The sequence below is a fragment of the Orcinus orca genome, chromosome X (assembly GCF_937001465.1).
Source record: "Orcinus orca chromosome X, mOrcOrc1.1, whole genome shotgun sequence".
NCBI lineage: Eukaryota > Metazoa > Chordata > Mammalia > Artiodactyla > Delphinidae > Orcinus > Orcinus orca.
In genome coordinates, this window is record NC_064580.1 from 6,845,762 (window position 1) to 6,871,069 (window position 25,308).

Sequence of the window (25,308 nt, forward strand, 5' to 3'; positions counted from 1 at the left end):
TTCAAACACAAAATGCTTAGTTTTCCTGTATAACAGTTGTTCTCAGCCAGCAGCAGTTTAGCAATTTGTAATATTAGGCAATGTCTGGAGGTGTTTTTGATCATCACAACTGTAGGGGATGGAGGGGAGGTTGTGCTGGCGTCTAGTCTAGTGAGAAGAGGCCAGGGACGCTGCTAAACATCCTACAGTGTGCAGAGCGTTCTCCTAACAGAGAATCGTCTGGCCCCAAGTCAGACTCCCTGAGGCTGAGAGACCCTGTTGGTTAGATTAGATTTCACTGTTTATAAGTACTCAAAATGACAGTAAAAGGGAGTTAGGGGTGGTGTCTGAGTCCATTCAGGCTGCTATAACACAGTACCATAAACTGGACAGCCTAAACAACAAACATTTATTTCTCACAGTTCTGGAGGCTGGAAGTCCAAGATCAAGACACCAGCAGATTTGGAATCTGGTGAGGGCCAGATAACACCATCTTCCCTTCATGTAAGGTTTACACTATACTGTAGTCTATTAAGTGTGCAACAGTGTGTTCTTACATGGCAGAAAGAGGGAGAACTCTCTGGGGTCTCTTTTTATAAGGGCACTAACCCATTCATGAGGGCTCCACCCTCATGACCTAATCACATCCCAGTGGCGCCACCATTTACCATAGAGAGAACCTGAAACTGAATTCCTCATGAGAACTGAGTCACCATCATTACTCCCACTCAGGATCGTCAAAAGTCTCTTTAGAGCTACACTGTTCTGCCATGCACATCTCTGTTATTATTTGCTCTGTTCCTTGAATAATGTTTTTTTTTTTCACTTGTATATGCTCTGATTTCATAGCTTTTTATTTAGTCTTAGATATCCTCCTAATGCCATCCTCTGTGTGAGCTCCCCAGAATTCAAGCAGACGTCTCAGGACACATGTATATTCTGACCGTCAAATTTTCTTTCCAGTGTCTACAAAAGTGCAGAAATACCACCTAATTAAGTGAAGAAGATAAGTATTTTTGCATGACAAAATTCTGGTAGCTACAAATTAAAATCTTGTTAAGACGACAAAGTGAGAACGGGAGTGTCCCAAGAGGCCACTGTATTAGTTATCTGCTGCTGCATAACAAATGACCACAAGTTCAGCAGCTAGAAACAACACGTTTGTTCTCACAGTTTCCCAGGGTTGGGAGACTGGGCACGTGCGGGGCTCCTCTGCGCAGGGTCTCGAGAGGCTGCAGCCACGTGGTGGCTGGGCTGCATCCTTATTTAGAGCTGAGAAGGGAAGGGTCTTCTTCCAAGCCCACACTGTTGGCAGAACTCAGTTTTCTTGTGGTTGTAGGACTGAGGCGCACAGCTTCCTAAAGACTGCCCTTGGTTCCCTGGGCGGTTCGTGTGAAGGCCGGCAGGAGCGTCTTTCTCTAGTCCAGTAAGAGTCTTATACAATGTAATGTAACAATTATAGGAGTGACATCGGTCATCCTTGCCATATAACCTAACCAGGGTGTGGCATCCATCTCCTTTGACATATTCTGTGTGGTAAAAGGGAGTCATAGGTCCTGCCCACACTGGAAGGGAGGGGATTATATCAGGCGGGACTCATTGGGGGGCCATCGTGGGGTGTGTCCATTATGACAACCTTTAATTCAAATCCTCCCAACTTGAAATGTGCATTTTGTCCTTTTATCTTGTTCTAAACAAATGGAAATTTAATTGTAATTCAGTAATGAAAGATTTGCCACCATAAAGCTGCCTGAAAACGTATGGCGTGGATTCTGAAGACAGTTCCCAAACAGCCTGAACTGTTCAGTGTTGACGACATAACTGAAGGAAGCTGCGGCCCTTCTTGGCCACTGCCCTTTGGAGTGAGTGCTCTTGCACACGTGTGAATTCTGCTCTGTCTGTGGGTGAAAGAGTTCTATTTGAGTGACTTCGGTGCTCTTTGGGCCAGGGTGCTCATAGGTCTGACTTAGGATTGTGAAGAAAATAAGGCTCTTTCTTCTCGTCTGCCTCAGACACAGAGGCTTCCGAAGTTCTCATCATCCCCTCACTCCTCCCCCAGGTTTCTACGTGCCTTCCAGTCCTGCGGTCTCGGCCAGACCGATGCAGCCAGTTCTGTGGCAAAACACAAACGATGTAGGTTCTCTCTGTGCCCATGGGCTGGCTTCCTGACACCTGGCCTCTGTGTAGAAGTCATGTCAGGGTGACACATACGCTGACTTAGCTCCGCACTGATGTGTGTCTGCCTTCTCAGGTCCGTGTGCACCCTGTAGGTTCAGTGACGGTCAAGTTCATCCCTGAACTTTTATCAGTGGAAGGTGTTATGATTAATCGCTGCTTCAGAGCCACAGGTGTTTTCCAGACCATATGGTCGCCCTGCCTGGGGGTGTCGACGTGCCTATTGGCCTACCCGGTCGTCTTCCCCATCTGTCTAGGGGAGGGCGGCTTCGAAGGCAGCCGCGTCTGTCCTACTGCGCATCGGGATTCCGTTCAAGCTCGCTGTCGACTGCGTTGTGATCATAACGCACACTTTAGTGAATAAAAAATCAGTGTTTCGGGGCTTCCCTGGTGGCGCAGTGGTTGAGAGTCCGCCTGCCGATGCAGGGGACACGGGTTCGTGCCCCGGTCCGGGAAGATCCCACATGCCGCGGAGCGGCTGAGCCCGTGAGCCATGGCCGCTGAGCCTGCGCGTCCAGAGCCTGTGCTCTGCAACGAGAGAGGCCACAACGGTGATAGGCCCGTGTACCGCAAAAAAAAAAAAAAATCAGTGTTTGTTCTCATTTTTTGTGGTCCCTGAGTTTGTCTCCATTAGTGGTTTATATATGAGTCCATCCCAGAATTTATAAAATACACCAACTCATCTTTTTTGGGAAAACTTTCACCTGTATGAATGTGTCTATATATACATGCACACACACACACAAAAAAATATAAAATCTTTATGTAATCACTAAATACAACACGGATCAGGCATTAATTACCTTCACATGGACAACATCCTGAGTATTGTATTTTTTAATCATCTCAGAAAGAATGCAGTAAAAAAAAAAAAAAAACTACAAGCAGTGCTTCAAAACTCTCTTCCACTTTCTCCTCTCAGCGTTCTCACAGAAGGTGGCCCCCGCTTCGTAAAGACCTCATCGCCGCGAGGTGAGGCTAAGATGAGCATAACCAGTGACGAGGTGAACTTTCTGGTGTATCGCTATCTCCAGGAGTCAGGTAAGACGGAGGCTTCCTGTCCGTAGGAAATCATCTTCCACATGCCAAGTGCAAGGCGAGCAACCATGCACTGGTCGAACACTCAGGCTATAGAAAAAGAAGAGCTCAGAACACTCTTGTTCAGAGGATTACAGGAGGGAGGAGAAGGTTCTGGGGCCGTCCCATTCCAGGGGCGGGATGAGGCAGTATGTTCTTTCCCCTGACGTTTCTGTTCACGTGAAATCAGATTGGAATTAAGATCAAGAGCAGTTGTGATAGATACGGTGAGGGGCGGGGGTGATTTGGGGTCTTGGTCCCCAGCACAGGGAGGACATTTATGGGCTGGTGTATACATATGGTGTATTTATATGGGGGTGGGGTGATTTGGGGTTCCTGGTCCCCAGCACAGGGAGGGCATTAGTGGGCTGGTGTACACATATGGTGTGTATATATGGGGGTGGGGTGATTTGGCGTTCCTGGTCCCCAGCACAGGGAGGGCATTAGTGGGCTGGTGTACACATATGGTGTATTTATATGGGGGTGGGGTGATTTGGGGTTCTTGAACCCCAGCACAGGGAGGGCATTAATGGGCTGGTGTGTACATATGGTGTGTATATATGGGGGTGGGGTGATTTGGGGTTCTTGGACCCCAGCACAGGGAGGGCATTAGTGGGCTGGTGTACACATATGGTGTGTGTATATGGGGGTGGGGTGATTTGGGGTTCCTGGCCCCCAGCACAGGGAGGGCATTAGTGGGCTGGTGTGTACATATGGTGTATTTATATGGGGGTGGGGTGATTTGGGGTTCCTGGCCCCCAGCAGAGGGAGGGCATTTGTGGGCTGGTATGTACATATGGTGTATTTATATGGGGGTGGGGTGATTTGGGGTTCCTGGCCCCCAGCACAGGGAGGGCATTTATGGGCTGGTGTGTACATATGGTGTATTTATATGGGGTGGGGTGATTTGGGGTCTTGGTCCCCAGCACAGGGAGGGCATTTGTGGGCTGGTGTGTACATATGGTGTGTATATATGGGGGTGGGGTGATTTGGGGTTCCTGGCCCCCAGCACAGGGAGGGCATTTGTGGGCTGGTGTGTACATATGGTGTGTTTATATGGGGGTGGGGTGATCTGGTGGGGTGGCTTGAACAGAAATACATCGTCTCAGTGTTCTGCAGGATAGCGGTCTCAAAGCCAGGTGTCAGCTGGCGTGGCTCCTGAGGGCTGTGGCGGCGTCTGGCCCAGCCTCTCCCCCAGCTTCTGGTGCTTTCCCGGCTGTCTGGCTCTCCTTGGCCTGTAGGTGCATCCTCCCCTGATACATACCTGCGCCTTCACGTGGCGTTCTCCCTCTGCATGTACCTCTCTGTCTAAACTTGTCAGGTTTCTCCTTTTGTAAAGACACAGTCATATTGGATTAGGGGCTCATGGTGTTCCAGTACGACCTCATCTTAACTAATTACATCTGCAGTAAGCCTTTTTCCAAATAACGTCACATTCTGAGGAGTGCTGGGGGGTAGGACCTCAACATGTGAATTTGAGGGGACAGTCCAACCTGTAGCAGTTTGCTCTGCACACATTTAAGCTTTATACACTTGGTGCCATGTTTTATATATTCTGCAACTTGATTTCTCAAGAAGGAAGCCAATTCCCAGGTCCCACTTGCCAGAAACACACGTGCTAGGACTCAGGGTGAACCAACTGTGGGCCCCTGGGACGGGCTCTTTCAGGGTCAGCCCAGAAGGGTGCGATGGGCAGGCCTTGAAGGCAAACCAAATGGCTCGATTCTTATTCTTGAACACATTATTTACCCATTGGAAAAATGGTTATCCTGGGGCTTCCCTGGTGGCGCAGTGGTTAAGAATCCGCCTGCCAGTGCAGGGGACATGGGTTTGAGCCCTGGTCCAGGAAGATCCGACATGCTGCGGAGCAGCTGAGCACGTGCGCCACAACTATTGAGCCTGCGCTCTAGAGCCACGAGCCACAACTACTGAGCCTGCATGCTGCAACTACTGAAGCCCACAGCGCCTAGAGCCGGTGCTCTGCAACAAGAGAAGCCACCGCAGTGAGAAGCCCGTGCACCACGAGGAAGAGTCGCCCGCATTCTCCGCAACTAGAGAAAAGCCTGCTCAGAGCAACAAAGACCCAAACGCAGCCGAAAAATTAAATAAATAAATTAGAAAAAAAAAAAAGGTTATTCTGGGCAAAAGGGATGAAATACATCGGGCATGTAGCATGTTATAAATAAACCTCTCCCCACCAAGCCTGGATCTCTCTTTCTGCAGCGACCCCAGCTAGAATTAGTCGTGGAAAGTACACGTTCTTTCTACATATACACTCGAACATTTGGATTAGCTTTTGCCAGAACATAGTATAAAAAATGGATAAGCAAAACAAAATAGGCACTGCCTCCCCCTGTAAACCAGGGCAATCACCACCACTGCTCTGATGCCTTAACCTCAGGACTTAACCAGGGAATCTCAGCTGCAGTACAAGTGTTCCCCTAGCACTGATCTGATAGATTCCCAGAAACGATTGCAAGTGAAAATTCCATGTACCCCACCCTGTCTCCCTGTAGATTTCCAGCATTGCATTTGGGATTCTTTCCTTTTAGAAACACCTCCTCCCAAAGATAGGATGAAGGTAAAAGCACAGTCACAATGTGTGAACCAATGACAGGCTACAATTCCCGCCTCCGTCTGCGCACAGCAGGGTGAATCAAGGGTGCGAAAGAAAGCTTTCGTGTAACCCAGAGAAAGGTTTCTCCCGGGCCGTGGGGCAAGAGTGTTGTGGACCTCTTTGAGTAAACACAGAAATCTCCATTCCTCCCCCAGAAAGGCGAAACTTCCTTTTTTGGTGTCTGTTTACATTTGTCTCACATTTGTTGATAAAGTTTCTGTAACCAGGCAACTGAGAGGGAGACTTGGGAGACAGCAATGTATAGAATTTCATCAACGCTGATTGCATGTAACATCTGCTGAACTGCTGTCCTTATTTGTCAGACTCCCTAGAGAAAGTGCCATAGGTTGAGTGAGGAGTTAAGAGAGGACTCTGTCTTCCTCTGACGACTGACTCGAGTACCCCACGAGGACATGCCCCAGAGAAGAAATGCCTAAGGTGTAAGTGTTCACTTGGGGGTTGTTGTACATGTTTATTTCAGATCTCAAGCTTTGGTTAAGCGTATGTTTATTGAGCACCCACCAAGTGCCAGGAGCACCTTCTCCTTGGCCTGTCAATGTCTCCTTTCTTATTTAAAAAAAAAAGAAAAAAAAGAAAGAAAAAAGTCTCTTGATTAAGTATCTGTGCTCTCTCTCCTTTACCACCGTCAAATGCATTAAAGCTAACTAAGTCCTGTATTGTGACAAGTGATTCATTCCTCAACCCCTCCCAGCGTGGCTTCTCTGCTAGAGGTTGAAAGTTCTCTGTTGTGGCGTCTTCAGTAATCTTCATCCTCAGGTTGTGTGTAGAAGAAAGTGGGTGTGGAGGAGGACGGAGATGGTAGGTGGTGAGGACCCCGCAGTGAGGCAGACCCCTGGTTCTCTGGTAGATCTGCTCATCACCTCACAACCAGGAATAGACTCGGAGTTCCACCCCCCCCCCCCGCCCCGAGGGACAAGTTCCCTGCAACCACGGGCACTCCTGGTCCTGCGGCCTGAGCCGATGCAGAGAGTCCTGCACTAAACGTGTGACATATCAGGTAGGATGCTTTCAGCTGCAAGTAAGATAACCGACAGAACATTCATGCCCCCAGATAGCAGGAAGGCAGGGTATTGAAATGATACTTTCCTGGAAGTGTTGTGGGAATCCACATCTCATCTCTGCAAACTCAGGAAAGAATCTTGAACATGGGCTTGTTTTGTGTTTCTGCCCTCAAGAGGCAGAGTTCGTATCATCTGGGACTCTTCCCTGACCGTATCATCTGGGACTCCTCCCTGACCTTCACCCAGCTGTGTATATATTCCACAGCCTTTTCCTTCAAGGCTTCTTGTCACCGTTCGTTGTCTGAAGCAAGGGCCGTGCCCGTAGAAAGCACTCCCTAAACACTATTGATTTGTGACATCTCACAGGTGCGCTTCATGGCAGCCTGATACGTGAAGCTGGTTAGTTAGTAAGCAAGGCTTTTCAACTCAGCAGGAGGAGATTTTGACCAGCTCTGGCACCAGAGTGGCTCAGTTGGTTTTTGCATGAGTTACCGGTAGTCCAGTTTTGAGGGCTAGGAGTCCGTTGGCCTCTGCCTTACAGGGGTTAGTCGTGTGGTCAGATCTGCCGTCTGGGCAATTTTTAAGAAGCAGATTGTGGCAGAGCGTCTTTGCCACGCAGCCCGTAAGTTCCCTTCACGATCCGAGCAAAGGCTCACTGCCCAGCACGCATATAAGCCAGTACTGTGTCACCAGCTTTTGAGAGAAGAAGGAGGTCTTTTGCGAGGTCAACCTGCCAGGACTCACGTCTGTCTCCCTGATCCAGGGTTTGGGGCAAAACTCAAAGGGCTGGGGGAGTTTTGAACTTGGAAGCTGACGGGCTAGTCTCCAGTCAGCCCGTACAAGCTCCTCGCGCTGCTGGAAGCCAGGTTTTCCTTACGGAAGGGTCTCTCGCTTCACGAAGGGCTCTGGTGGCAACGTTTCTGTTCTCTGAGTTCCACAGACTGAAGATTCTTGGTTCCAAGGTCATCCTGGAGATGGGTTCTTGTCTTGTGCTGACACAGGGCTGTCTCTGTAAAACAACTCCAGGTTCGAACAATGAACAACCTGTTTAAGGAGGCACAGCCTCTCTGAGCTGCTCGGTGTTTTCCATGCTCTTTCAGTGTGCATGCGTGTCAGCCTGCCTGGGCTTCTGCGAGCAGCCCCTCCAAACACTGGGCGAACCGTGAGTTCCTCCCCGCTGCTCTTCGTGAATACAGTGGCGGAGCCCGGCGTCGGTATGAGAAGTGAGGACATCCGATGAGTGAGTCTCTGTAGGCATATTAAATACTTCCTCTGGGGCCTCATCCTCAAATCTAAATTATAAAGAAAATTTGTTCTCCCAGATCCAGTGGGGCAGGGACCCAGTGGACGCTAGCGTTGGTGGCAGGCAGCTCTTTACACAACCAGGGGGGTTACCTGCCAGGAGTTGCCAAGGCTCTGGTGAAGGAGCTCAATGAATGGGTTTGGAGATCTGTCACGAACAAGCTCGAGTGTCTTTGTTATGTCGTGTGCACAGGACCAGCTCCATGACGGATGGAGGGAAAGATGGTCTCATATGGAGCTGGGTCAATGTCACCATTAATTCTGGAAAGGAGAGAAGGTCTGGGGGTTTGGGGCCAGATTCTCCATGACGTTAAACGATGACAAGACCTTTTTCTCATTCATCTCAGTTGGCAGCCTTGGAGAAGACAGACATGACCTTTCCTTGTTAGATGTGGCTGCTTCTCCCCTCCCCACCCTCATCTGTACCATCTTTTTCTTTTTCTTTCTCTCTTTTTTTTTTTAATGTAAGGTATAATTTTCATGCCATAAAATTCATCCTTTTTGGAGTACACGTTTGCAGTGTTTGCCAAACGTTTACAGTTGTGTAACCACCAGCACAATCAAGATACGGAACAGCTCCATCACCCCAAAAAGTCCCCTGTGGCCCTTCCCCCCACTGCAGCCCCTGGCAAGCACCTCTCTGCTTCCTGTCCCTGTAGTTTTGCCTCTGCAAGAATGTTTTAGGAGTGGAATCTTCCAGCAGGGAGCCTTGACGGTCTGGCCTCTCTTGGTGCGTTTGACGTTCGTTCACACTGGTGCGTACATCAGTAGTTCCTTCTTTATTGCTACATCATATTCCATTTTAGGGATGCAGGGCGGTTAGTCCTTTGTCCTGTGTGAGAACATTTGAGTTGTCCCCAGGTTTTGACGATTACAGCCAAGGCTGCCACAAACGTTTGCGTACAGGCTTTTGTTGTATGTGGGCTTTCATTTCTCTTGGGTTGGTATCTGGGAGTGGGATTGCTTGGCCGAGTGGCAAGTGTGTGTTTAGTTTATCAGAAGCCACCACATCCTCTTCTGTCCCACTCGGCAGCGAGGCACTTCACAGCCATCCGTGGTTTTATAGGTTTGATTCGAGTTGTAGAGCTCATTGGTGCCTGGGGCGCAGGACATGTTGGGAAGTAAGGAAAAGGACACTGTCCCCCGCAGATATATCTACAGGATACTGATGAAGTTTTACGCTTCCTCTCAGGGTTTAAAATTAGCCTTCGTGAGCCTGTACCGGGGTCACGGTTTCCCCAGATCTGCTGAGTGAGAGAACGTCCGCCCGTGCACACCGGCTCCTCCTTAAGCAGGCACCTTTCTGCGGGAAACTAGGAAACTCTGCAGCCTGGCCAGCCCTCCAGTGGGTAAGACCGAGCGTGTGGGCAGGACATATGTCCGTCTGGGCCGGCTTCCAGGTAGATAGCAGGATTCCGACCGGCAGGGCCCCAGGTAGGGCAGATGCTAAAAGTTTCCATGCGTTGATTTGACTACACACCCAAGGTATTAATGTCATTGAAACTTGGGGAAGTGTTTCTCTACTGTGAGTTTTGTGACTGACATTTGCACACCAGGAAGAACAGACAGGCTTAAACAAAACCACTTGACGACTGTGGTGGTAACCGTAACAGTGAACAAGGAACACAAGTGAGAAGTTGTTTCCCTAACGTTTTGCCAGGTGCGGGTGTGTTACCTGGCTGCGTGTCCCCAGTGGCTGTTTTTTTTAACATTTTAGACGGTAAGAGGAGCTTATCATTATGATAGATGGTAGAAATTCATTTATCATATATCACAAATCAGCAGGATGGTGAACTTCTTTCTTCATTGTAGAGATTTAAAGACTTCCCAGTAGGATTGAAAACTCCTCATACGCTGGAATTTACTTTCTGATCTGTCATGATGCATGGTCGAGAGGCCAATCTATTACACATATGTTTTGCCTATATTAGCATTGCCGTAGGTGCCTTATTCTGAGAGGAACATCAGTGGTTTTCAAAAGTAAAAGTCTGGGGCTTCCTTGGCGCAGGGGTTGGGAGTCCGCCTGCCGATGCAGGGGATGCAGGTTCGTGCCCCGGTCCGGGAGGATCCCACATGCCGCGGAGCGGCTGGGCCCGTGAGCCATGGCCGCTGAGCCTGCGCGTCCGGAGCCTGTGCTCCACAACGGGAGAGGCCACAACAGTGAGAGGCCCGCGTACCACCAAAAAAAAAAAAAAAAAAGTAAAAGTCTGCATCCCAGGCAGGTACCATTTTCCTAAGGAGCCGCGATACCTGCACTCATGTGACTGGCCAGGTGGAGTCAACCATGTTTCCTGTGATTTACATAATGTACATGGATGTTACATAATGTACACAGTTACGTGTTACATATCATCCTTGCACGTAAGGAGGAGCGGGAAATACTGTGTAGCCAGGCTCTAAAGGTTGTAAACGGAACTGAGATGACATTTCTCATTCACTTCATGGAGCTTCTGTTAGGAGAGAAATAACACACATCTGACTGCGAGGGTGAAGAGGTACCCTCTGAAAAAGCCCCAGGTGACTTGGGGCCTGTGAACGAGTGTGTCTTAATCCAACCATTCTGGATTCAAGAAGGGTTCCTGGGAGTTTCAGTCCAGCAGTAGAGCAGACACTTCTCTGAGGCCATTGACACTCTGAGCAGGGAGCTGTCAGTCATGTCAGAAATCACCGATACCCTTCTGCCGGCCTCTGGTTTAATTATATTGGAATCTCTGCTCAACTAAAGATGGAGCAGTTTGCATTAAGTGTCCTGTCTGTCCCCAGCTGCTCATCTCAGATTTGTGAGCTGCTGTAGTAAGGAGGGGTGATGTCTTGGAGAACCCAATGGAAAAGATGAGCTTCAGCCTTGAGAGGGCAGTAAAATGTTCCTTAAAAAAATCACAGTGAGGGGCTTCCCTGGTGGCGCAGTGGCTGGGAGTCCGCCTGCTGATGCAGGGGACACGGGTTCGTGCCCCGGTCCGGGAGGATCCCACATGCTGCGGAGCGGCTGGGCCCGTGAGCCATGGCCGCTGAGCCTGCGCGTCCGGAGCCTGTGCTCCGCAACGGGAGAGGCCACAGCAGTGAGAGGCCCGCATACCGCAAAAAAAAAAAAAAAAAAAATCACAGTGGGGGCTTCCCTGGTGGCACAGTGGTTGGGAATCTGCCTGCCGATTCAGGGTACACGGGTTCGAGCCTTGGTCTGGGAGGATCCCACGTGCCGCGGAGCGACTAGGCCCGTGAGCCACAACTGCTGAGCCTGCGCGTCTGGAGCCCGTGAGCCACAACTGCTGAGCCTGCGTGTCTGGAGCCCGTGCTCTGCAACGGGAGAGGCCATGACAGTGAGAGGCCTGCGCACCACGATGAAGAGTGGTCCCCACTCACCGCAACTGGAGAAAGCCCTCACACAGAAACGAAGACCCAACACAGCCCAAAAAAAAAAAAAAAAAAATCACAGTGGAAGCAACCCAGTGTCCATGACGGATGAGAGGGAAGCACAGTGTGGTTCCTCCATTCAGTGGGATGTTACCCGGTCTTACGAAGCAAGGCAACTCGGACCCGTGCTCCCACGGGGATGGACCTTGAGGGCCCTGCACTCAGTGAAGTAAGCCAGGACAAAAGGCAGATCCTGCGCGATTCCACTCACACGAGGTCCCTGGAGGAGTCACGTCCACACGGACGGAAAGGTGGGTGCCGGCAGGTGAAGGAGGGAAGGGGGAGTTCGTGTGGGAAGGGGATGGAGTCTCCGCTTGGGAAGATGAACAGATTCTGGAGGTGGACGGTGAGGATGGTTGCACAACAGTATGAATGTGTTTCATGCCACTGAGCTGGACACTTCAAATAGGTAACACGGTGCATTTGTGTCATGTATATTTTAACCACAACTTTTAAATAAATCACAGCATTATAGGTAAGTTTTCTGTATAGCGTATTTCAGAGTTTGGAAAATATGTCTCAAAAGGAAGATAAGAAACCACTTAAATTCCACAGTAACATTATTAACACTGAAAGGCTTCTTAATAGAACCATACAGCATTTGGGGTGAGTCCTTGGCACACGTAGCGTCATTTTTAAGCTAGGTTGGTATCCTACAAAAATCTGGTTATTTTTTAAAAATAATGCTGAAAACAGCATGTTTTGCAATAGCAGTATGCTGGAGATTTCCCAAATGTCTGTGATTGGCTCAGCAGATTGTGATATGTCCATATCCCAGAGTCCCACTCAGCAATAAGTGGGAACGAATTATCGATACATGACACAGCCTGGGTGAGTCTCCAAGGAGATGTGCTGGAAACCACAAGCCATCGTCAAAGGCCGCAGACTGTGCGGTTCCTTTTGTAGAGCGCTCTGAAAAGGGCAAGCCTGCAGAGATGACTGCCGGGCGTCGGGTGGCTGGGCCACCTGCACAGGGCTGCTGTGGGGGAGTTCTTTCATGCTGTTGAAAGAGCTCTGCGTCTTGACTGCAGAGATGATCACACATGGACACATGGGATAAAATCTTACACGCTACGTGCGTAGGTGATGCGCGTGCGCACACGCACAGGTCAGAAATGGCGAAACCTGGAGAAGATTTGCAGTCAGGTGACCAGTCGGTTGGATGTAACTTCTCGGTTTTGATATTGTCCTAGGGCGAGATGAGATGTCACCATTGGGGGAGGCTGGCTGAAAGGCACACAGGACTCCACTGTTTTCACAACTTCCCGTCAGTCCATGATAATCTTGAAATTATTAAACAAAAAAATTAAACAGGAGTGATAATTTTGCACTTCCATGGTCTGCAGAGCTGTGTGTGTGTGTGTGTGTGAGAGAGAGAGAGAGGTCAGTAATACAACCGAGGCCGAGAAATTTTAATTAGAATTTGCAGGTCATTAGCCATTGTGCAGGCCTAGGGTTTTGTTGTTGTTGTTGTTGTTTTCGGTACGTGGGCCTCTCACTGTTGTGGCCTCTCCCTTTGCGGCGCACAGGCTCCGGACACGCAGTCTCAGTGGCCATGGCTCACGGGCCCAGCCGCTCCGCAGCGTGTGGGATCTTCCCGGACCGGGGCACGAACCCGTGTCCCCTGCATTGGCAGGCGGACTCTCAACCACTGCACCACCAGGGAAGCCCCTAGGCCTAGGTTTTGATGGGGTGTCTGTTTTACTCGGATTCCACTAATAGCTGTATTAACTAAGAAGTGGATAGCCACACTCACCTTCTGGGGCTTTTGGAAACAGAAAAAATAAAGGTCATCTGAAGGTGAACGGCAGTGGTCATGTGTACATAGCACAAGTTTTTGCTTCCTTGGGAACTCAGCAAACTCGGTGCCGTGCTCACCTGGCCGTCTCCTCCTGGGTAATTGTCGTGAGAAGCAATTCTGCATTTGATTGGGACCATAGGTACTGGACGGGCTGTATTTTTACGGGGAGGATAAAAGTCTATGCAGTGTTCCCCATCCCTTTTCCAGTGTTGTACGAGGTTGTTAAATATCCCCTCATGGTCTTTAGCTTGAAGAATTCTATTAGGTGGGCAGAGTTGAGGGTCTTAATCTCTGGAGATATTCTGAATGGCCACAGGAGCTTGCAGTATCAAAAGACTGTCAGCCTCTCCTGGCAGTCAGGAAAGAGCCAGGGTTTCTCAGCCGCAGCACTGTTGACATTTGGGGCGGGTTGTTCTTTGCCGGTGCGGCTGTCTGGTATTGTAGGTTGTTAAACCGCATCCCTGGTCTCCACCCACTGGATGACAGCAACGCTTCCCCACCCTCCCGTGTTACAGCCAAAAATGTCTCCACTTTGCCAAATGTCCCCTGGAGGGCAGAATCATCTCCAGTTGAGAACCCCTGATACACATCCTTGAGCTGTGGGATGTTTCTCCTTCCAGTTAGTTTTTATTGGAAAGTGGAGTTGTAATGGGATTCTCATTTTCTCACTCTATCGTCTTCTTGGGCTGCATTTTGATTCCTTCTGCTGCAGAACTCAAGTAGACTTTAAGAGTGAGCATAATGCAGTCCCTGTTTTTATTAAATTTTTCCAGGGTATTTTTCCACTCGAGGAAGAGGGAAGTCTGCCAGCACCATTCTCTAGCAGATAATAAAATAATCGGGAGTAGCAGTCTTCAGTCTGGGTTTTGTTTTCGGTTTGGGGGGGTGCTTTGGACTCCCAGTGAGGAGTTTAGATAACCAGGAAAAGGGTGTTCCTCTTAATATTTTTGAATAATTGCATTTCCAAAAATGATTGAGCGACATTGCCCTCTGTAATCCCAGCAGCTGACACATCACCCGGTAGGCTCCGCCGTGTTTCCTGGGACCGTGGAATGACTTCTTATGCAAGACACGTTTCCCCGGATTCGGGAAGTCATTTTAATGGTTCAACTATCTTAATTTAAATGCAAGTTCAGGGCTTATTGTTCAGCTGAGGCTCTAAAAATATTTTTGACTGCAGTGGCTCTTCTCCATTGCTAATGTTGTCCCTGTTTAGAAAGAGAATCTTTATGAAACGGTAAAGACAGGCATTTCTCTGAGGTAATGGTAGCCTTTGCTTTAGAAATCATAAAGGAAAATATTAGTTTCATTAAATAATAAATCAGGAAGACCTGAACAGTTTGTCCATGTGAGTAGAGGACGAAAGTACCTTTAAAATCATGTGAGGGAGTTCCCTGGCGGTCCAGCGGTTAGGATTCGGTGCTTTCACTGCCGCGGCCCGGGTTCGATCCCTGGTCGGGGAACTAAGATCCCACAAGCCGCCCGACCAAAATAAAAAAATAAATAGAAATAAAATAAAATCCTGTAAAGCAGTGATGTCTCATGTGCTCATGTCTGCCAGGAGATGGAAGCAGTGCCTTTCTGGTGGTTTGTGGGCTGCGCCCCCTAGAGCACCCTCAGGCTCGATGGTTTGCTAGAAGGATTCACAGAATTTAGCAACTGTCACACTCAGTGGATTACAGCACAAGATACAGGTTATAATATACTGCATGGTGCTCTCCCTGAAGTAGACACAGGTTCATTGTGTGAGGCCATGCCTGTGTTGAGTAGCCTGTTGTGTAACCCTTCCACAGTGTATATCCGTGTGTCAGAGCATCACAATGTACACATTGGCATATGTCAGTTATACCTCAGGAAGGCTGGGGAGAAAAGATACAGCTCAATCAAAGTCAATCCTATGTGTCTCCATTTCTGTTATGTTCCTCTTAATTGTAGTATAATTTGGTTTATATTTTGTTTGTTCAAATGTCTTGTTTATGCAACATCTGATAGTGCCCTTTATTTTGAATTGATAGCTTCAACTTTTCTCCATTAAAATTTTATCAAGGGGCTTCCCTGGTGGCGCGGTGGTTAAGAATCCGCCTGCCAATGCAGGGGACACGGGTTCAAGCCCTGGTCCGGGAAGATCCCGCATGCCGCGGAGCCACTAAGCCTGTGCGCCACAACTCCTGAGCCCACGTGCCACAACTACTGAGTCCATGTGCCACGGCTACTAAAGCCTGCGTGCCTAGAGCCCGTGCTCCACAACAAAAGAAGCCACCGCAATGAGAAGCCCGCGCACATCAACAAAGAGTAGTCCCTGCTCGCCGCAACTGGAGAAAGCCCGCGCGCAGCAACAAAGACCCAACGCAGCCAAAAATAAATAAAAATAAAATAAAATAATTTATTTTAAAAAATTAATACACCCGCCCCCCCCCCCAAAAAAAAAGATACAGATTACAATCGGCCAAGGGAAGAGGTGCATGGGGTCCAGTCCAGGAGAACCGGGCACAGCTTTACAGGTGTCCTCTCCTGGCGGAGTGACCTGATGGTACCTCATTCTCCCAGCAGCATGTACGATGACACGCGCAGTGTTGCTAACCACCCAAGCTTTGGTGTCCAGGTTTATATCAGAGGGCAGTCATGTGGGCCTGCAGCACCTGCTGAGGGGGACAGAAGGAGAACCTGGACAGGCCCTGGCTGTGTCCATCCTGCCCCAGTCCAGTCCAGGTTGTGGTTGCATATCCGTCACTTACGCATTTGTGAGTATGTGTTTACCTCACTTTTAAAAAATCACTTTAAAAAATGTAGGGGTGGATAAGTAGCTGGAGAATATGATGCCCACGCCTCTTAAGTAGAAAAGAGTAAAGCACCCCCAGGAGAGCTTTGTGGCATCACTAATGCACACGCCTCCTCCAGCGAGGCCTGCCCACGTTCCCTTTGCAGAGCACAGTCTGCAGAGGGGCTGAGCCTCCCCTTACGCTGTGCACGGGCGTCGGGAAGAACCTGTACTATGAGAATCGTCTCATCACAGACCTCTTGTAGTGCTAGTTGCCAGCGAGCTCCACTTCGTTCAGAAAGAGTGTTTTCCTAAACTGCTCTTTGGGTTTGATGATAACCGCTTAGAGTAGCAAAACGGAACCGTGGAGAAGTTGCCTTTTTATGTCCCAGATGTTCACAATCATCCCATTTCCCGTGCAGTTTTGGTTGTGCAATCTTTTCTAAGCTTACTGCTCTCATTTGTATGTGTGTGAAAGCTCAGATTCAAGACTTGCCATTCTTGTGCTCATTAATTTGTCAGGGGGGCGGTGGGGGAAGCAATTAGAATAAAAACCACTTGAAAATCAGTTGAGTATTTATAAGTTACAGTTGTTTAAGTATGTGTCTTGCTCAATATAGCCAAGCAATTTCCCTTGGTATTGCCATCAGAGAGAGGTTAGATGCTGTCGAAGATGCCCTTAAGTCTTATTATACCGTAGTTTCCTACTTTAAACGTTAGTGATGATATGAAAAAACCTAAGATGGTTCCTGTTTCCTTTTTTTAGCTAAGACGAAATAACCACTTACGAAGGTGCCTGTTTCCAAAGTTCATACACCATTACATTTAAGATCCGCCTGCTCTGAAATTCTAATGTGACTTTAAAAGTGTCCGGCTTTGATGTATTTTATTTCCTGCCAATTTCAGTTCCTTTTCTTCCTTCCAGACTGAAGAGCCAGTCATCTGGACTGTCAGACACAACACTGTCCTTTTTCTCCCAAGTTTCTATATGTTGCTCTACTGATGTCTCCACCACCCACTTCTTAAATGCCATTGTCCCCAAGGTGACATCCTTTTCTTCCCCTCCCATGTCTATGTGGCCAGTGTGCTGTTCCTTCTGCAAGTCTAGGTGTCCATCCTAGCCTCTCTACTCACCCCCAGTCTAGGTGTCCATCCCTAACCTCTCTGATCCCCCAGTCTGGGGGTCCATCCCTAGCCTCTCTACTCACCCCCAGTCTAGGTGTCCATCCCTAACCTCTCTGATTCCCCAGTGTGGGGGTCCATCCCTAACCCCTCTGATCCCCCAGTCTTGTAATCTACCTCCAGCCGCTCTGTTGCCTTCCATACTGCTGTTTTGGCTGTGTATCTCCCAAGCATTCTTTAACATAATTCCACACTTAATACCATTGCCATTTCCTGACCACTGTCCCTCCCCGGCAAAGAAAAACTTCCTCTGTCCCATAATCGTGTCGCGGTTTAATATGGAAACATCAGAATCCTGTTCAAATATTCCTTCTCCATAATATCTTTCCTACTGTCTCCATCAGCTGGGCACTCCCCGTATCTTGTCAGTGCCACCTCTTTCCCCATTGTCACTGCTTTGCCTTAGTGACAGTGGCGCCCACTTGTCGAGCACGTGCTGTGTGCCAGGCATGATTCTAAGTACTTGACCGATAAAACCATTACCCCTAAGAAGGAGGTGCAGCTGCCGCTATCATTGACAGATGAGAAACCCAAGGCGTTGAGAAGGTAGCCACTTGCCCAGGTCACACTGCCAGGAAGTCGTAGAGCTAGGATTCACAACAGGCCATCTAGCTCTGGAAGCTTACACTTAAGTGATTTTTCTGGACTCTTTTTTTTTTTTTTAATTTATTTATTTTTGGCTGCCTTGGGTCTTTGTTGCTGCGCGCGGGCTTTCTCTAGTTACGGCGAGCGGGGGCTACTCTTGGTTGCGGTGCGCGGGCTTCTCGTCGCGGTTGCTTTTCTTGTTGCGGAGCATGGGCTCTAGGCACGCGGGCTTCAGTAGTTGTGGCTCGCGGGCTCTAGAGCACAGGCTCAGTAGTTGTGGCGCACGGGCTTCATTGTTCCGCGGCATGAGGGAACTTCCCGGACCAGGGCTCGAACCCGTGTCCCCTGCATTGGCAGGTGGATTCTTAACCACTGCGCCACCAGGGAAGCCCTTTGTTGACTCTTAATGTGGTGAAATTGTTGATTTATCTTTCGACATTAAAGCCTGCATTCCTGGAATAAACCCCACTTGGCCCGGACATTTTGTCCTCTTCATATATACCACTGAATTCCGTTTGTTCTGTGTCTGGAATATTTGAGTGTATTTTACCAAGAGAAGTTAGGCTGTGGTGTTCCTTTTTGGATTTCCTCATCATGTTTGGATCTTAGTGTTATAGTGGCCTCATAAAACAAGTTGAGGGATCAGAAACTGCTTTCCTAAGCACCTGTTGCTCCCATCACCTAGTTTAGGTCTCTCCCCTGGATTAGTTGGAGAAATCTTTCTGTAAAAGATAGTATTTTCATCTCTGTCACAACCAGTCATTTCTGTCTTTGTAGTGCGAAAGCAGCCACCAAAAATACATAGACATGGGCTTCCCTGGTGGCGCAGTGGCTGGGAGTCCGCCTGCTGATGCAGGGGACACGGGTTCGTGCCCCGGTCCGGGAGGATCCCACATGCTGCGGAGCGGCTGGGCCCGTGAGCCATGGCCACTGAGCCTGCGCGTCCGGAGCCTGTGCTCCACAACGGGAGAGGCCGCAACAGTGAGAGGCCCTCGTACCGCAAAAAAAAAAAAAAAATACATAGACACATGAGAGTAGCAGTGTTTCAGTAAAACTTTATTTGCAAAAACAGGCAAGGGAACAGATTTGGCTCAGAGGATATAGTTTGCAGACTCCTGTCCAAGCCTACTAATGGAATGTAGGAGTTTCTTCCCATCCAGGGAACCTGGACGCCCCCACTGCCCCCATGTGTGTATAGTGAGTATTGATTACTTCCCTGTCCTTTGGACGCTTCTGTTGCCCTCCTCTGTCTACACATGTATTTCCCATGCTCAGTTCTCTTGTACTGTCTACATCATTTTTGCGTCTACCTAAAAGTATTTTGTTAATATTTATTAACACTTTTCCTTAAATTGAAGCAGTTACTTTACCCTGAATTTTCAAATGCATCTATTAACTGTACTTGCACGAGGCACATTAAAGTAAATAACTTTGACTTTAAAAGATCTGGCCCTGTGCTACGTAAAATTGTTGTAGGTACTGTCAGAGGTAGGGATGCCATCCGGGAATCCTTGATATGCACGAATAAAGCAGTTGTCGTGGTTTGCAGGTCTCTACCTGTCTCTCGCTGGCGTGTCTGTTGAGTGGTGGCACTGCCCTAGGTGCTGGGGTTGGAAGGACAGATGGGAGGGGGAAGTCTTTTCCTCCCCACCTAGAGAGTGTCACAGATCAATTAAAGAGGCGTGTGACACAGAGGCTGATAAAAGTGAGGTTGGAGGAGTTCGCAGAGGACCACAGGGGAGGGTGCAGAGAGCAGGAGGCACTTGAGCTAGAACTCTTCAGGCAAAGGAGGAACGAGAGCATTTCAACCAAAACCAAGAGCCAGAGTTCGTGCCGGGAGGCTCAGCAAAGCCCCGCGTGTTTATGGAGGAGGAACCATCTTGGCGAGGGGAACAAAGGATACGGGACGGGAGGGGAAGGAAGGAAGTACTGGGACGCTGGGTCAGCAGCACAGGAAGGCCAGGCTGTCCAGTGGGAAGCCACTGATTAGTCTTTGAAAGTAAATCTGGAGGCCGTGTGTGTAAGTCAGGGATGACTCGCAGTGAAAACAGAGACTCAACCAAAATGGTGACTGTTGACACCAATTAGCAGCCGGGAGAAATGCTCATATTGTGTTAGGTTAGAAAGAACACGGGTGCAGAATTCTAGGACCCCAAGAGTTACACGTAAAAATTACTTTGCGTAGGGCAAGCGGACTGGAGGAAATCCCCCGTGTGAGAACAGCACTTGTGTCGAGCATATAATGCTTGACTTATTCCCTCTCTCCTCCAACTTGGTTTCTCTGTTTTCCCCCCAAGTCCTACGTTAATGGTAGTTTTTAACCGTGCTGTCCGTTGTAAATCTCCGGTTTGGCAGTCGTGCTCGACTTTCCCAGTCAACGAATAGCAGAGTTCACGAGGGTTCAAAGCCGTTGCGGCCACGGTGCCAGAAGGGGCGGGCTCCGAGCGAGGCTTCTCCGAGCGGCGGCCGGAAGCGGGAGCTGAGGTCTGGGTGAGCTTGTGGGGGCAGGCGGCCGCCTCCCCGGCGCCCCTCGCGGAGCTGCCGCCCCCCCCCCCCCCCCCCCGGCCAGCTGTGGCCCCAGGAGGAAGTAGCACCCTTGGTTTACAACCTGACTCGTGCTCTCTCCTTCTGGAGGCCTCCCAGGTTTAGCGGATGTTACAAGTCTTGGCAGGGGTGCGAGGTCTGCAACAGCCAGCAGCCCAGGCTGCTCTCCGCCGCCACCCCTGGGGTCCAGGCCAGATGTTAGAAGTGAAACCCTGTTTTTAACGAGGTCCTCCTGGTATTTCTTCTGGGCGCCATCCAAGCAGTCCCATTTTACACTGAATTCCGCGTTACGGCAGGTCGGTGAGAACAGGTTTGCGGCTCAGAAAGCCACCTCCCTGCCCTCGGTGTTTTCTCTAGCAAGATACTGGAGAATTGGGACAGTGTGGGAGAGCTGGGTCTCGGGGATTTTTTTTTTTTTTTAAGATAAACACATTGAAGTGTAGAGTTGTCATGAACATGTGTAGTGATGTAGGCTGAAAAATCAGAAAGAACTCTCAGCATGTGTTTGCGCTTTTTACCATGGGTAAAGCTAGAGTTTACGGTTATAAACTGCTTCCCGGGCAGAAAACGTAATCCTCTGGTGAGACGAATCCATCACTTCCAAAAGGAAGATGTGAACTGATAATACATCGGCCCCCAGAGATGAGGGTATGATTTCTTATTCTCCCGCCTTTTCTGTTTACATCTTCTCACTCCGTGTGTGTGCATGTGTGCGTGTCTGTGTGTGTGTGTGTGTCTGTGTGTGTGTCTGTGTCTGTGTTCCTCTGTTAGATTTATTTGGTCCAGCTCGCTCTGGACCACCCTCAGCCTCTCTCCCGTCTTTATTTTTATCGGTACTGTCCCCACCCGCACACCTGAGTCACCCGGTCCCCCCACCCTCCTCGCCCCCCAAGAGGAAGGCGGGCCGCTTTGCAGGCAGCTGCAGTGCTGTTAGAGAAAACTTTGTGATCCGGGAAGTACTGACAGAGGAGAAGCTGTGCTGACTGCGCCGTGTCCAGGGATGTTACAGAAGTAAGGAAGTGCTACGTATTCCTTAGCAGTCCACGGTTTCGTTTTCAGAACGACCCCATTGTCAAATCCCGGTGGCCAGTTGGACTGGATGAGTGTGTTGACCAGTGGCTGCTTGGTGGTCATTAATCTTAGGGCTGGAGCGACGGCCAGAGCCATTGACCTCTCTCTCTCGAGGTGGCTTTTGCAGGCATGTGGAAATCGTATTACAGTCCCCCCATGCACAGACTCTCACATGTGTGCTTTCACTTCCTGACCAGTAGGGGGCACCCCCACCAAGCTCCCCACCCTCCGTTATGTTCATAAAGCCGTGGTCCCGGTTCCTCTCTGTTTCTTGGCGTCTGGTCTCTGCATGTGATAAGGTTTCTTGTGGCCCTGGTGGCCTGGCGTGGCCGCTTCCCACTGGAGTTGTAAGTAATGGCTTCTTCTTTCCGTGGCCTTCATCTCTCCGTGTCATCACTCACTCACCTCCATAAATTAAAATCCCGTGGGTTTGATTGGGACGATAAGGTCATTTTTTCCTCTGCCTAGAATTTTAGAATTGAAAGGGACCTCGGAGATCACCTAATTCCACCTGTTTGTTGGTCAGAAAAGGAAGCCAGGGAAGCAAGTGAGGGCAGGCCCGGGCCTCGGAGCACATGGGTGAAGTGTGTTCTCTCTGTGAACAAAAAGAAACAGTACCAGGGCTTCCCTGGTGACGCAGTGGTTGAGAGTCCGCCTGCCGATGCAGGGCACACGGGTTCGTGCCCCGGTCCGGGAAGATCCCACATGCCGCGGAGCGGCTGGGCCCGTGAGCCATGGCCGCTGAGCCTGCGCGCTGGAGCCTGTGCTCTGCAATGGGAGAGGCCGCAACAGTGAGAGGCCCGCGTAAAGGAACAGTAGCAAACTCCTGCACCACTGCATCTGACTTTGCTGTCTCTTGTTCCTAATATAGTTTTTTTCATACACTTCGTCTTTGTTTGCCTCTTTAACCTGGAAAGCATTCTGTCTAGTTTCTGCAACGTAGGCCTTGTTTGCAACTTATTTCGTTGAAATTTGAAATATAAATGGTATTAACTGAAGAGATGATTTTCTTCCTCTTTTTAAAAAGGATACCATTTTGAATCATTCAGAGGTTTCTAAACAACTTTTAGTAGTGTCTGGTGTGTGGGTTAAGAGAATGGACTCAGAGATCAGATGGCCACTTGCTAGCTGTGTGCCCTCGGGGAAATCACTTTTAACTGCTCTGTGACTCAATTTCCCCATCTGTAATAGGGATTTATTAAGACTGAATCATAGGTTGTTGCCAACTCGCTAACCTAATTCATGAAAAGGGCTGATACACATAATAAGCACTTAATATCATTACTTTTATGATTAACTATTATTATTCTCAAATAACGTGATGGGTTTTTAATTCTGGAATAGACATATGGCCAAGAGCCCTCTTTGGTGTTTTAAGACTGTTGCTTGTATGACATCTTCATCTAAAAGCTGCTTTCCCGAAACTGAGTTATTTGTAGTGAGGTGGATGGGCCTAGAGAGTGTCATACAGAGTGAAGTAAGTCAGAAAGAGAAATACAAATACCGTATGCTAACACGTATATATGGAATCTAGAAAAAAAACATGGTTCTGAAGAACCCAGGGGCAGGACAGGAATAAAGACGCAGACGTAGAGAATGGACTTGAGGGCACAGGGCCGGGGAAGGGTAAGCTGGGACGAAGTGAGAGAGTGGCATGGACATATATACACTACCAAATGTAAAATAGACAGCTAGTGGGAAGCAGCCGCATGGCACAGGGAGATCAGCTCATTGCTTTGTGGCCACCTAGAGGGGTGGGATAGGGAGGGTGGGAGGGAGACGCAAGAGGGAGGAGATACGGGGACATATGTATATGTATAGCTGATTCACTTTGTTATACAGCAGAAATTAACACACTGTTGTAAAGCAATTATACTCCAATAAAGATGTTATAAAAAAATAAAAGCTGTTTTCCCTCTGTTATGCCGTTGCACCTAAATCCTTCATTCTTGTACTTCTTCCTAGTCTTTCTGAAAACAATGAGGACTCAGTTTTATTCAGTTTCTCACCCGCCTTCGTCTACATCAGCTTCCCCGGTGTCTCTCAGCCATTCTACCAGTCCATCTGCAGCCCCAGCTGCTGTACTGAGGAAGGCGCTCTGTGTTACCAGATGAATCCCGATGGGCTTCCTGCCCTCAGGGAGCGTCGTCAGCCTTCTCAGGAGCTAGGAGACAAATGGGGATAAAGAGGGTGCTGCGCACTGCACCACGGCAAGATGGAGGAACGGGGAGGCTGCCGCGGGAGCTGGGAGCAGAGAGCGGCCGTCCCCTAGCGCGAGGACAAAGAGCAGGGATGCGCGGCCGCAGGCCTGGGGACCGGGAGGTCTCAGCAGTAAGGGAGAGGGAATTGAGCGGCAGGGTCGCTCAGCCTGACCCCACTGGCTTCGAGGCTGGATCACTCTTTGGCTTGGAGAGCTGTCCTGTGCATGGTAGGTGTTTAGCAGCCTCCTGGTCTCTACCTACTAGCCGACAGCACACACATACACAGCCCCTGGCGATGAGCAAAGATGTTTCCAGATACTGCCCAGCACCTTCCTCTGGCAGATGGAATGGCCCTCGCTTGAAAAGCACGAACCACTGTTCTGGACCAAGAGAGCAGAGTACAAGCAGAGCCATCCTGCAGGAAGGCAGGTGTGTGCTTCTAGCAAAAGCAGCCTGGAGAAGCAGTGAGATAAGGCCAGGCTCAAAACAGGTGGCGCAGTGGTTGAGAATCTGCCTGCCTGTGCAGTGGACACGGGTTCGAGCCCTGGTCTGGGAGGATCCCACATGCCGCGGAGCAACTAGGCCCGTGAGCCACAACTACTGAGCCTGCGCGTCTGGAGCCTGTGCTCCGCAACAAGAGAGGCCGTGACAGTGAGAGGCCCGCGCACCGCGATGAAGAGTGGCCCCCGCTCGCCACAACTAGAGAAAGCCCTCGCACAGAAACGAAGACCCAACACAGCCAAAAATAAATAAATAAATAAAATTTAAAAAAAAAAAAAACACAACACAGGGAATCAGAGGCCTCGAGGGCTATTCCCAGGCCTGCAGGCTCCTCACTGCTTTTGAGAAGGAGAGTAAGTCCTAGGTTCCTTGTGGGGCATCAGCCAGGTTACTGTGGTAGTTCTGTGTCCCATCACATAGCACCTGGAAAGCCTGAATGCTGCTGCCGGACACAAAGGAAGCGCGGAGTAAATGTCGGTGCTAGGCTGCTGCCGTCGTTGCCACTGTCAATCAGACAGAGCAGGAGGAGAGTCTTAGTGCCTTTGGGCCGCTGTAACAAAGCACTGCAGACTGAGTGGCACATAAACACACACGCTTGTTCCTCGCCGTCTGGAGGCTGAGAAGTCCTGGGTGCCGGCAGGTTCGGTGGGACCCCCTGACAGCCCCGCAAAGTGCTCTGGGAAGAAAGTTATATTTACTCCTACAGAGATAACTGTGGGAGTTTCTGCTCGTGTTGATATAAGGACCAATCGCATTCCTGAGGACTCTGCCCTCATGACCTCACCGCCTCCCGAGGCCCCGCCACCTAATACCATCACCTTAGGAGGGTGGGTGTCAACATATGAATTTGGGGGAGACAGACATTCAGTCCGCAGCAGAAAGAAATGAACGAGCACATATGGGAGGCCATGACATCTGCTTTTGTGTGGTCCGTGTGTGTGTACACGTATATGTATACATGCATATATCTACGTGTGTGTGTGTGTGTGTCTATCTATATGTATACATACATATATCTACGTGTGTGTGTCTGTGTATATCTATCTATATGTATACATACATATATCTACGTGTGTGTGTGT

The 25,308-nt window shown here is 49.4% G+C and overlaps 1 protein-coding gene and 1 long non-coding RNA gene across 9 annotated transcripts in view; both read left to right on the forward strand.

Annotated features, from left to right (window-relative positions):
• Positions 1-25,308, forward strand: part of TBL1X (transducin beta like 1 X-linked) — a 227,141-nt gene that overhangs the window by 168,513 nt on the left and 33,320 nt on the right. For 7 of the 8 annotated variants that reach the window (XM_012531503.3, XM_033420229.2, XM_033420225.2 and 4 more), the window contains one exon: positions 3,077-3,195. In XM_012531503.3, coding sequence (XP_012386957.1) covers positions 3,138-3,195 — 58 coding nt within the window. In that variant the 5' untranslated portion in view covers positions 3,077-3,137. Of the gene's footprint in view, positions 1-401; positions 484-3,076; positions 3,196-25,308 lie in introns of all 8 variants that reach the window. The other variant, XM_049704929.1, reaches the window with a different exon arrangement.
• On the forward strand, positions 11,051-24,480 carry LOC125963091 (uncharacterized). Its single transcript, XR_007474883.1, has 2 exons — positions 11,051-17,287; positions 17,362-24,480. It is a non-coding gene; the product is annotated as an uncharacterized LOC125963091 (long non-coding RNA).